General features: G+C 34.5%; 2 protein-coding genes across 3 annotated transcripts; both read right to left on the reverse strand.

Moving 5' to 3' along the window:
- Nucleotides 1-1,984: 1,984 nt before the first annotated feature.
- On the reverse strand, nt 1,985-5,776 carry LOC126700094 (disease resistance protein RPV1-like). 2 transcript variants are annotated; one of them, XR_007647004.1, is made up of 3 exons: nt 5,062-5,776; nt 3,148-4,236; nt 1,985-2,338 (listed from the first exon to the last, which is right to left on the reverse strand). XR_007647004.1 is itself a non-coding variant. In XM_050398082.1 (2 exons), exons 1-2 carry the CDS (start codon nt 5,475-5,477, stop codon nt 2,314-2,316), a joined length of 441 nt encoding a protein of 146 aa, XP_050254039.1. In that variant the 5' UTR covers nt 5,478-5,776; the 3' UTR covers nt 1,985-2,313. The 2 variants fall into 2 exon arrangements, 1 of the variants encoding a protein (XP_050254039.1); XM_050398082.1 differs by lacking the exon at nt 3,148-4,236.
- An 802-nt stretch (nt 5,777-6,578) lies between these two features.
- Nucleotides 6,579-11,404, reverse strand: LOC126698520 (uncharacterized). Its single transcript, XM_050395810.1, has 5 exons — nt 10,574-11,404; nt 9,014-9,481; nt 8,288-8,665; nt 8,137-8,204; nt 6,579-7,052 (listed from the first exon to the last, which is right to left on the reverse strand). Exons 1-5 carry the CDS (start codon nt 11,192-11,194, stop codon nt 6,839-6,841), a joined length of 1,749 nt encoding a protein of 582 aa, XP_050251767.1. The 5' UTR covers nt 11,195-11,404; the 3' UTR covers nt 6,579-6,838.
- Nucleotides 11,405-11,807: the final 403 nt, after the last annotated feature.

Genomic DNA, 11,807 nt, shown 5'->3' on the forward strand with positions numbered 1-11,807 from the left:
TATAACACAAAACCCTGTATCTGACAAGTCTATACTCTAAACCATACCCTTTAACTTTCCCAACGACCCCAAACCACTCTAGGTATGGGTTGACAGGACAGGTCTGCACCGCAGAAAAGTGAAACTTACACGTGGACTCTAAAGGGGGAAACAAACACTAGTATAAAAGGAAAAACCCCTCAGTAAAAGAGGAGGCCCTCACCCGAAAAAAGGGAGAAAGGGAAGGATAGAAGGCTCCTTGGACAGCGTCCGAGGACTTAAGTCCTACAACTCGTACTAATGGAGGGTTTAGCTAGTCAAGCCAAGCCCGCCCATATAAGAACTTCCTTAAACGCCATGATTAAACCGTCCACCTATGCCCAAGGTCATGCCTTTCAAACCCACTCTCTACAAATCATATTGTTGGGGCCCTATGCATACGAGCCCAACGTCATTCATGGGCTGTTAAATAAATCGTGCCCCTACAGAGCCCATTTATTAATTCCCACCACTATCTCCACCATAATTCCCACCATTATATCTATATATCTATATCTATATCAGTTTCTCTCTTCATCTTTGCCAAAACCTACAGTTTCAAACTCTTAATCTAATTTTCACTTGCGTCCATGTCATTATCTTTTTTTTTTTTTCAATTTTCCTATAATTGTTTTTAACATTTATTTTTTTAATATTTATACTTCTCAAACATTTCTCCCTCCCTTACCTTTTTATCTTCCCACTAGCCTCTACATTAATATCATTCTTCCTCTTCTTCTTCATCTTCTTTTATTTTTGTCTCTTCTTATTTACACTCTCTTACTATGAATTTGTCACTATCTCTTCCATTCTATGCATAGTTTTCTCTCACAAAACAAAGGTTCTCTCTCTCTCTCTCTCAATTGTTTGGTGGATTTTTTTTTTTTCTTGTATCTCTGCTTTAAGCTAATAATTTTATATTATTTAAAACTCTACTTTAGGTTAATGCAATTTAGTTTTTTTTTTTTTTTTTTTGTTCTCTTTGATTGTTAAATTTTATCCTATTGCGTTATAAAGAATTAAATATAGCATATAAAATATAATATTATTGTATTACATAGCATGATTTGGATAATTTGGTATTTATTCTATGACACATCATGATTTTTTATAACGCTCAATTTAGATGTTAAACTATGAGACTTTACTAATTTTTGTTTATTTTTAATTCTTTGTGGTGAACAAAGTGCTCTTAATAGTTGTATTAGAACTACTCTATAATGTCATTTATTTAGAGAAAAGCAAAGGTTAGCCAAACGAAAATAATCAGATGGGTGACAAATTTTAGCTTTTGCAATTTTACTTTAATTGTTATTATTATTTTATAACAATGCATATAAAGAAATTTAATTCTTAGATTTTGCTAATAATTGTTTATTTGATAATATGTTTTGGGTGGATGAAATTACAATTTTTGCAAAGAAAATAATCTTAATAGATTATCAATAACAAATTGTTTTTCCTAATTGGTCTAATTAATCACTGTTAAGTTTATTAATTTTCTTAGTTACGTTTTTTGGTGTTTTGGATTGTAGGCAGAAAAAAAAAGGTTTGAGAAATTTTGTTTAAAACTAAAAGAATAATTTCCAAATTTTATATTCTTTTTAACGATTCACAAAATGTTATAAATAAATTTTATTAAAAAATAAATATTTTCGTTAACTTACCTTTTAAAATTTTGAGAAAAATTGTATTTTTTTTTTCATTTTGGTACGAAAAAATTTATATTTATGATTTATGATTGTTCTTATATTACATTTATGATTGTTCATATAATAAATAAAAATATGATTATGAAATACATTATTCTTTATTAAATTATTTTAAATTGTAAAAAAAAAAAATCATAATAAAACCACCATAAAAATAATTATCACGTGCAATGCGCGGGTTCACGGCTAGTTAAATTTATAGTGGAACTCATCATTCATATAAAAGGAGTGAGTATAATATTGTACTCCCGAAGTATTAAAAGAACTCCTAATGAAAATAATAAATAAATAAAAGAAAGCCCATCAATGAAGAAAATGACCTTTGTACCCTCCCAAAGATATTTAAGTTTGCTACATTGTAAATTAAGTTCAAAAAGCTCTTTTGGTTGGAAACTGGATGACAAACATTTTGAAGAATACCCAATCCATTGAAGAAATCTTAGGTCATTAGAAACATGATCAAGGCCATTCAGGATGTGCACATAATCAATTATAAGCAATCTAAGATTGTGCATCTTTGAAAAACCTTTAGGAAAGGCTTCAAAGTTCTGGTATCCTCCTTCACATTCATAAGAGTTTATGACTATGGCTTGAATTGCTTCTGTTGCCTGAGAATTAAAAGCAAAGGATCAGTTTTGATACAAATTACTCAAACAGTTGGTAGGTATACATAGACAAGTAGATTGTATTTTGATATAAATCAAATCCTCACTTCCAAACAACCAGATATTAATCCAAAACTAAAATCAAACCAAACTCATTGGAGGGAGAGAGATGGTAGGTAATGGAAAATCTAGAAACACAATGCCAAAACCTCAAAACAGAGTTGTAAAAAACACAAAAAATTCATCAACTCATAACAAAATTGCAAGAAAGAATAAAAATACATCAAAGAAAGAAGAAAATGAGAGAGAGAGAGAGAGTCACCTTTTTTGTGGACAAAACATGGACTGAGTGAAAAAGATGGTGCAAAAGAAGTAATAGCAAATTTATAGAAATTTATATGGAGAAAAGAGAAGTCAAAAAGGGAAAATAAAAATTGGAGGAAGAGTAAGGGTAAGGTGGGGAATCATGTGAAGAGAAGAGCCAAAGAAATAGAGGGAAAGGGTTGGAAATATGGGGTTGATGTGACACAATAGGACATTAGCAAAATTAATTACTAATCATCCATTGTTATATATTTTGTATAAATGATACAATCATATTATGTTTTCAAAAGATAAGAAATTGTCAGAGACAAAAATGAGCTTGTTAAATGAATTTTTATATTCAATATTTCATTACTTAAGTACTTAGGTGATTAGTTATCTATTGGATAAGTTTTATAACAAAACTAATTTATTGAACAAAATTGTGTAATTATAACTACTAAATCTTGTATACTGAAATAAAATTCTAGTTTTTCCATTTTTCTTACCGTATCTTTCTTCAACACATGAAACAAATCCTTACGAAGCCACAGGCTGCTATGCTTTCCAGGCTCTCCACTAGACGAACGATTTCTCTACCCATTTCTTGTAGTAGATCATGCATCCACAACTTATTGTTTTCTATGGTTAGGAGAGATTTATCCATGAGAACACTTATACCAATTCTCGCATCAAAACCACAATTCTCTAATATCTCTATTACTCGATCTTTCATCTTCCCTCTAAAGAAACACGCAATATCCAAAAAAATCTCCTTCCACATTTCTTCTAGTCCATCATAACTTACTCTAAGTATATCAAATATTTCTCTTTTAGGATTTTTTTTTTGAAACTGTCCAATGCACTTTGCCAATCACCCATCGTTCTTCCAACCAAAAAGGAACCCAAAGTTACAAGAGCTAATGGAAGGCCTTTAGCATGGTATGCAACATTGTGGGAGAGCTGCATGTAACCTTCTTTGGGTTGCTCTTTTTTGAAGGCTTTCAAACAAAAAAGTTTTAGAGCATCATGATCATTTAATACATTAGGCTTATAGATTTTATGTACTTCATGTTGGACCAACAAATGTTCATCTCTAGTTGTTATGATGATCCAGCTCCCCAATCCAAACCAACCATGATCTCCAACCAATTTTTCTAATTGGTCCAATTGATTAACATCATCTAGAACAATGAGAACTTTTTTATTACATAGCCTTTTCTTGATCATATCAATTCAATGATAAACATTCCGTATCTTTGTATTTCTATCCTCCAAAACTTCTTCAATAAGTTGTTGTTGTAATGGAACCAAACCACCTTTCTCTGATACTTCCCTAACATTAATGACAAAGCTAGAACCTTCAAAATGATTAGAGAATCTATCAAAAGCAACTTTAGCAAGAGTTGTCTTTCCCAGTCCCCCCCATACCACAAATCCCTATCATGCAAACATTATTACCAAGGCCTAAATAAGAAGTGATCAATTCCTCCATTGAAGAATCTATTCCTACCAAGTTAGTTGTAATGCTTGAGAAACTTGAACCCAGTTTATGTAATATCACTTCCACAATGTGTTGGATAAATTCTGACTCATGCCTGTGGAGAAGATAGAACAATAATATAGTGATTGTCCAAACCAAACATAAACCCTCAGGGAAGGAAGAAAAATATTAGGCAATAATACTCTTGATCAAACAAATATGAAGTCATTAGCTCAAGTGAAGTTATACTACTACCCTATAAGAATTGAATGATTATATATCAGATATAAATGTGACATGAACGGATTGGGAGATGTAGTTTTTGTTGTATTTAGTTGTAACAGATCCATCAAGTTTGTTAATTAAAGCGGAAAATTGTTGCTCTTGCCCAAGACATGCGGGCCTTCCCAATCATAGCTCCAAAAAAAGAAAAGGAAAAATGAAAATCAGCAAAAGAGGGAGAGGGGCAGGGAATACTAGTAGGTGCATAAAGATCACAAGGGAAAGCAAGTGCCATCATCCAATACTATTTCTTTGGTTAAGCAATGATATTAGCCTGCTTAATCCAAAATCTATTTTGGCTAGAGCTACATTGACAAAAAAATTTGGTGTCTCATTTCACCCTTGATTGCTAAGAGAAACGTCATTCGAATATTTTAAGTTCATGACCTTTTGAAGTAGCTTGAGTACAAAAGAATAAAAATCTTTTGTCCCAGCCTGTGATAAATTATCAATTGTACAAGATTTGAGTTTATGATTCCTAGTTTATACTATGATAAATTATCAATTATAACTTCTAAGTTCTAATAGATGGTGATATGCCTCATTCTAATAACTATTTAAATACTTCATGGTATATGAAAGATTGTTTATATATCAATAGAAGTATTCCCTCAAAAAAAAAAAATGTCAATAGAAATAAATTTGTCATGGAAATTACCTATCTTGTAAATGCCAATCAGAGAGATTGGCCACTTCTGTCAAAGCAGCTCTCCACGTTTTCACCAAATCTATGTTCTCTTTAAAACATTCTTCATGGTCAATGAAAGCTTTTTCAAAAGTTCCAGTTTGTTTCCGTACATCAGATGGATCCACATCATAAAAAACAGGCAGGACTTTCATTCCCATTTCTTTCATGCATTTGATGATCTTTGTAAGCTCAACCAAACACCATGTTGAAGATACATAGTTTCTTGACAAAATAATTATAGCAAACCTTGATCCTTCTATTGCTTTTGAGAGTTCAGGTGAAATGTATATTCCTCTTTCAAGTTCTTCATCATCCCTAAAGGTTAAAATGCCCTTCCTTTGTAAAGCAGTATATAGATGATCTGTAAAACTTTTACGAGTATCCATGCCTCTAAAACTAAGAAACACATCATATTTTCCCTGAGATGTTGAAGAAGAAGAAAAAGAAAAAGAAGATGAGGCTCCTTAAGTGCTTGTGGAAGCCATTGGAAATATACTAGGCATGTAAATCTTGATCTAGAATACAACGATTTGGTGTAGGATTGTTTCTAAAATTTTAAGGGAATAAAATGAGAGAAATAAGAGAGATGAATGTGTGTGAAAAGTGAAAACTTGCAGATTTGTATTTGCAGCTATTGGAAACTTGATAACCTCTTGAAACAAAGCACGCCATATGTAAATGCCTATTGAAAACCACTGCGAAGGTGTCTGTGGGTGAGGGAGGAAGGATTTCGCATCCCGTGTTTTCACTCAAGTCAAAAAATCCCAACTTGTTATTCTTAAATGCCTTCAAGTCAACCTTCTTGTGCGGCACATGGGAATGATGGGATGAACTCAGCGCCAGTCAAAGAGCTTTTCTTTTCTTTTTTTACTCGCACCACATACATACACTGTTAGTTTATAAAGTTTACCTATTAAACCTTATTGGTTCCTTGAATTTGTAATGAGTGCTATTGGTTCCTAAAATCTAAAATCCTTAGCTATGCGTCTAAAGGAGCAATGAGATGACATTTTTTAAATGACATTGCACCTTATTTTATATTAAAAAAATAACACATAAGGGTATTTTGACCAGAACCCATATTAAGTGGTCTACCCACCCAATTCAAACAAATTAACCATTTGTTTCTCAAAAAAAAAAAAAAAACAAAAAACAAAAAACAAAAAACAAAAACAAATTAACCATTTTCTGATAAGTTCACCCTGACCCAGCACACCCAATTTCAAACATACCAAATGAGAGAGAGAGAAGCACTATTTATGGAACCCCTTCAAATTTAAATAAATAAATAAAACTTTTTCTCCCCCCATCGTAGCAAACCATCCGAACACACGGTTGGAACAAAGCAAAATGTCCAAGAACACCACTCCCTGTATTTACGACCCAAGAGATTTACTATTAAGATTTACTTACACAATAGTACAGCCATCTTCTATAGCAGATAAAACATGTTGCAACCAATATTTTAACCAAAATAGATAAGCTGCTTGGCAAAACAAATATACATAAATATCAAAGCAACTCTTTTTTCGATTCAAAGAAGTCAAGCTTCAACAAACTAAACAGCAGACTACCAAAGCCAATCCACAACCACTACTTTCTCTACATCGCTAGGAGGGGTTAAGGGTTAAAACCATTTTTACACGAACGAAGCACCTAAACACATTGCGTAGAATGCGTCAGACAAAAACAGATGCCCCAGACGCAATTCTTGAATTAACAGGAAAAAAGGACCATGCTAAAGATTTTACTGGCCTGACATGAACGACATGGCCCGTCTGAAATCCAAAGACTTGAGGGCTGACTCTGGAAAATTCTTCCCATCAGGTACCCATAGTCCACTGTTATGTGGCATCAGCACCTGTGGCTGGCCACTAGTTGCACCTTCACCAGCTTTCGTAGATGGAACTTCATTCTTTTTCTTCACAAATTCAAAGAACTCCGCAACCTGGCGTGCATACCTTCAACAAAGCCAAATTACAAGATCACATAAATGAAAAATGCATTTTGGCAACGCAACTAATGCACAGGGTAATGGAAACCACACTCAAAACATAGCAAAAATACCAACAATAACCCTAACCATAATTGACAAGACTTCCAACCTGTCTTTTCTTTCAATTTCTTCTTCAGGGTTTTCCTAAGGTTGAGATGCAGAGAAAGGCATGCAGCACATATGATTTGAGCAAATAGGGAAAAGGAAGACTTAAAACATAAAAGGTGCATGTAAATATTTAGTTGATTAACCTTCAGCTTGAAGTACACCTTGCCAAATTATAGAATAAAAACCATATTACTCAAAAGATAAAAATTCTGTTTTGCAGAATTTGATGTTGATGGCCAGCAGAGGGTAATGATCATTTCAAAATGTAGGCTACAGATAGAACCTCCAGATATTAGTAAAAGGTTAAGTAAAGAAACTTGAGTATCTTTCAAAGGAACATAGAGAAAAAGGAAAAAATGGGAGAGAGAGGGAAGGGCAAAGGAACACAACTAACTAGCAGATGATTTTCATCCTTTGAGAACCACCCTTTGAAGAAAATGTAATTCAGAAAATTTGTGAACTTTTTGATATAGCAAAAGGCAAAATGCCATTTGCACATCCAGACAAATTAACCATAGGCATTTACAGGGCCACTAGTCTGATTTCAAACTGATTTCCTAAGTTTTTTTAAAAAAATTGACCCAGAATTCATAAAATATTAAAATGATCACATATTTTCTCTCTAGAGGGTTAATGAGAAAACACCAGAAATTTACCTTCAAAATAGCCCAAACGTTAAGGAAGTTTAATAGGAAGGGGGAGAGGGGAATATGACAAATAAAACAACTATAACAAAACATAATGTAATCTGAACATGACCAGTATGTTCAATGGATAGATAGAAAGTAGAATAAAAGGAAGTATAACACAACAAATTAAATATTTAATTCCCCCTCCCCCACCCTGGGGAGGGGAGAGGGGGGACAGAGAGAGGAAGAAGAACCAAGAATATTCCAATGCATGCTTATTATAAATATTGAAGAAAGAGGTTGTTATCTTACTGCCTCTTTGCTTCAATGTCTTTGCTGAAATCAATGTTGGGTTCACAGTCAAGAACCAAGGCAGGAACCTGCTCATAACCAAAATATTTTTGGTTAAACTCATGAGTACATAAGTTATGATGAGTTAATTTAAAAGCTACAAATAAGGTACCTTCTGGATACTTGAATGCATATGATTACCCTCCAAATAGAACACACGGTCCCTTATATCAGGATGTAATGAGCTATCCATATGAAAGGGTAGCTTACTGACAGATAATACACCATGATTTCCACTTTGGAAGGGGAAAAGCCAGCTCTCATGCTTTTCATGCAGGTCATGGAGATACTTTAGGGAGACTCCACCCTCCTCTTCTCTTTTACGTAGCTTCATTCGCTTGTGGCAAGTATCAGGACTTGCTCGAAGATATATAAAACCGTCAGGAATAAGCCCAGGTAAGCATGATACAACTGGATCAAACCATGAGTCATAAATGCTGATCTCCATCTCATTCATCCAATTAGCCTCATGGACAGCTCGTACAAACACCTTCAATGAATGAAAATGAGATAAAATGGATCAGCCTCGAAACTCCTAAGTTAGGTTTTTCTTCCTCTTGAATGGGAACAATCAACAGGAAAAAGAAAGATAACATCTTCCCATCAATTTTATTCATTGTCAGCCTTGAAACATGTTACAAAATTTCCAAGATCTTATTAGATTCTTTTATTCATTTTTTGCATGGAAAATAAGGATTAAAAAAATAACTTGAGATCAAATTGAGTAGAGGGAATAATATTTTGCCAAATACAAGACTTTAGGGGTAGGGTAAGCATACTTTATTGCATTACATTATAAGGAACTAAAAAAACACGGAGTGAAAAGGGAGATTCTTACCATCCTGTCACTGAAAACACTCCTTTCCATCAATCTGAGGGGCTTTATACCACCAGATGACTCTCTCTCTTGCATAACCCTTGTGACAAAAACATAATTCTGGAAGGTATAGGCATACCTCTCAGGCTCTGCATAAAAAGCATCCAATATATTAAAGTGGTCAGGTCCAATATCCTGCCACTTGTCAATAGGCTCTGGAACAATCTCAACAAGATCACGTAGCTCAAGTGTTTCATTAGCTATTCTCTGAAGGAAAGTCGTCTTCCCAACACTGATATTTCCCTCAACACAGAAAGTAAGTCGTTTCTTCTGGGCCAGCTTTACATCTGAGTTTGAACTGTCCTCCTTCAATTCTTCATCAACACTATCTTTGATGTACGTAGTTATACTCTCAGCATGGTTTTTGTGTATGATTCCTACAGAACTCTGTAGATACTCAACCATCTTCTGACTAGATTGGCCAAAGAACTGCAAAGGGAATCACAAAAATCCTTATCATGATTCATGAAAGAGTTAGAAAAAGTACATATACCAACTTACCAACTACAGCATGTGTTTAGTTTCTTGTGCTTTTATACACAGTTTATGTCATGAAGAATAACAATCAGACACACCTAATTTGCACAGAGAGTCAAATCTGCTCAGAGTACAAGGGTAAAAAATGCAGCTATAAGTATTTTTAATCTAATTTTGCCATTATTTACAAAAATGTTAACCAGGAAATTTCTGCCATAACTTTCAAAAACCCGTAAAATTTGAGTGGAGTAAAGTCCATTGTGAATTCAACAACTCAGAAGGAGTTAGATTTCAGCTAAAACAATGCGATACATATTAGAAACAATTCCTGGGGAAAAAAAAAAAAACAAACATAAGTTGGCAGTCATAACAAATTCACTCAGCTAGATCTTTGAGTTATTAATTCCAAATCACCAAACAATTTAAGTACACTAAATTGAAATGTTTGTGGGGAATTTAAGTAGGCTTAGGACACACTGTGACACTGCCAGAAAAGTGCATTTGGAGCCTTAAAGCTCTTAGTAAAAATTGCCAAATGTTTAAAATTTTCACTAAAGAGCTTTAAGGAGGCCTAAAACATCTTTAGCTGAAGTTCGTAGCTTTTAGGGAAAAGCTCTATAATTCATGTTCATGTTTTATAAATCCAAAACTTTAAAGCACTGTTCACTGTAATTTGCCAAACACACAAAATGCTAAAGAGATTTTCAGTTAATACCCTATATCACAATAGCTCTACAACTACAGTTAAAGCTCTGCTTCCTAGAGTAATGCTAAACGGGCACTTAAACTTCAACCAACACAATTAGGCCATCAGAAATGGCACACACACAACAGACAGACTATTTCATTCTCTCTAAAAGAATTAACAAATAACAAACAAAACGCATTGCAGACATACAGATTCTCAATACACATATATACCCCCTCCACCACCATCTAGTAAGCACCACAGGCTATAAAAACTATAAAAAGTAACACAAAGCATTCTCTAGCCTGCTAAAAAAAATTACAACCATTTTCATAGTTCATACAAACCCAATATACCTTATCTTTGTACAATTGCTTCAGCTCAGCCACTCCCCCAATCCCCTTCTCCACCAGCTTCCTCAAATTCCTCGGCCCCACCCCAGGAATCGCCAGCAAATCCGGGTTCCCCACAACCACACCACCACTTGAACTCCTCTGCCTCCTACTCCCACCACCACCACCACTCACTCTCCCTGGCTTTTCCTCCAATCCCTTTTCGCCTTCGTCTCCATCAACACTCTCCAAACCCTCCGAACCATTTTCAGCTGAAACTGACACCGACCCATCAGAGCTCGTGTGAGTCCACGCCACCCTGGACCCTGTCAAGCCATCCTTCAACACAACCCAGGCTCTAAAGGGTCGTCTTTTATCGATTCCGCAGCGGCATAAACAGCAATTTCTAGGCTTTACAGAGACAAAGAAGCGAGAGGATAGAGTACCAGAAGTGCTAGTAGTAAAGGGTTTTGTGGAAAGAGAAGAAGAAGGAGAAGTGGGGTTGGGGAAAACGTTAGCGGGCATTGAAATAAGAGTTTTGAGGCTACGAGAAAGAAGGGTTTTTGTGGGGTTTTTGAGAGGGAGAGAAAAGAACAAGGTGTTACTGTTCCTAGGGTTTTTGAGAGGTAAACAAAGCTTCTGCATTCCTTCTTCTTCTTCTTCTCCTCCTCTTTAGCATTTCAAGTTTACAACTTTCAACCTCAGAGGCCCCTCTTTGTTTTTGTTTTCTTCTGCAAAATACAGTAAAAAGTGAGAGAGAGACAGAGACAGAGGAAGGTTTGAAAATGGGTGCTAAGGGTTTTGGGGGGTTTTTTGTTGCTAGTTGATACCACTTGGATACTGAGAAAAAAGTGAGAAGACAAAGGGATTTTTTAGGGTTTAAACTTTTTTTTTTTTTTTGGTAATTTCCTTTGTTGTTTTGGGTTGGGATAACATGGGAGAGGTCTCATTGTGGTTTCCATGTGCTCTGCCGAGGTAGTATAATTTTATGTTTTTTACCATAACTATACAAGGACACATATTCTACCCAAAAGATTTAAAAAGGACACATTAATTTAATGGCTTTAAAAATCTTTGTCTAGGACATTTTCTCTAATGTTGACCATGTGGTCAACTTAGCTTGTATAGAAGTTGGGTACATGTACAAGTAATTTTGTCTTACACTTTTACTATTTACAATGGAGCATTTTGTAAGTTGTGGCAAATAGAATAGTATTAAAACAGTTTTTTTTTTTAATATGTATACAGCTACGATTAG

This window comes from Quercus robur, chromosome 9 (genome assembly GCF_932294415.1).
Source record: "Quercus robur chromosome 9, dhQueRobu3.1, whole genome shotgun sequence".
Taxonomy (NCBI): domain Eukaryota; kingdom Viridiplantae; phylum Streptophyta; class Magnoliopsida; order Fagales; family Fagaceae; genus Quercus; species Quercus robur.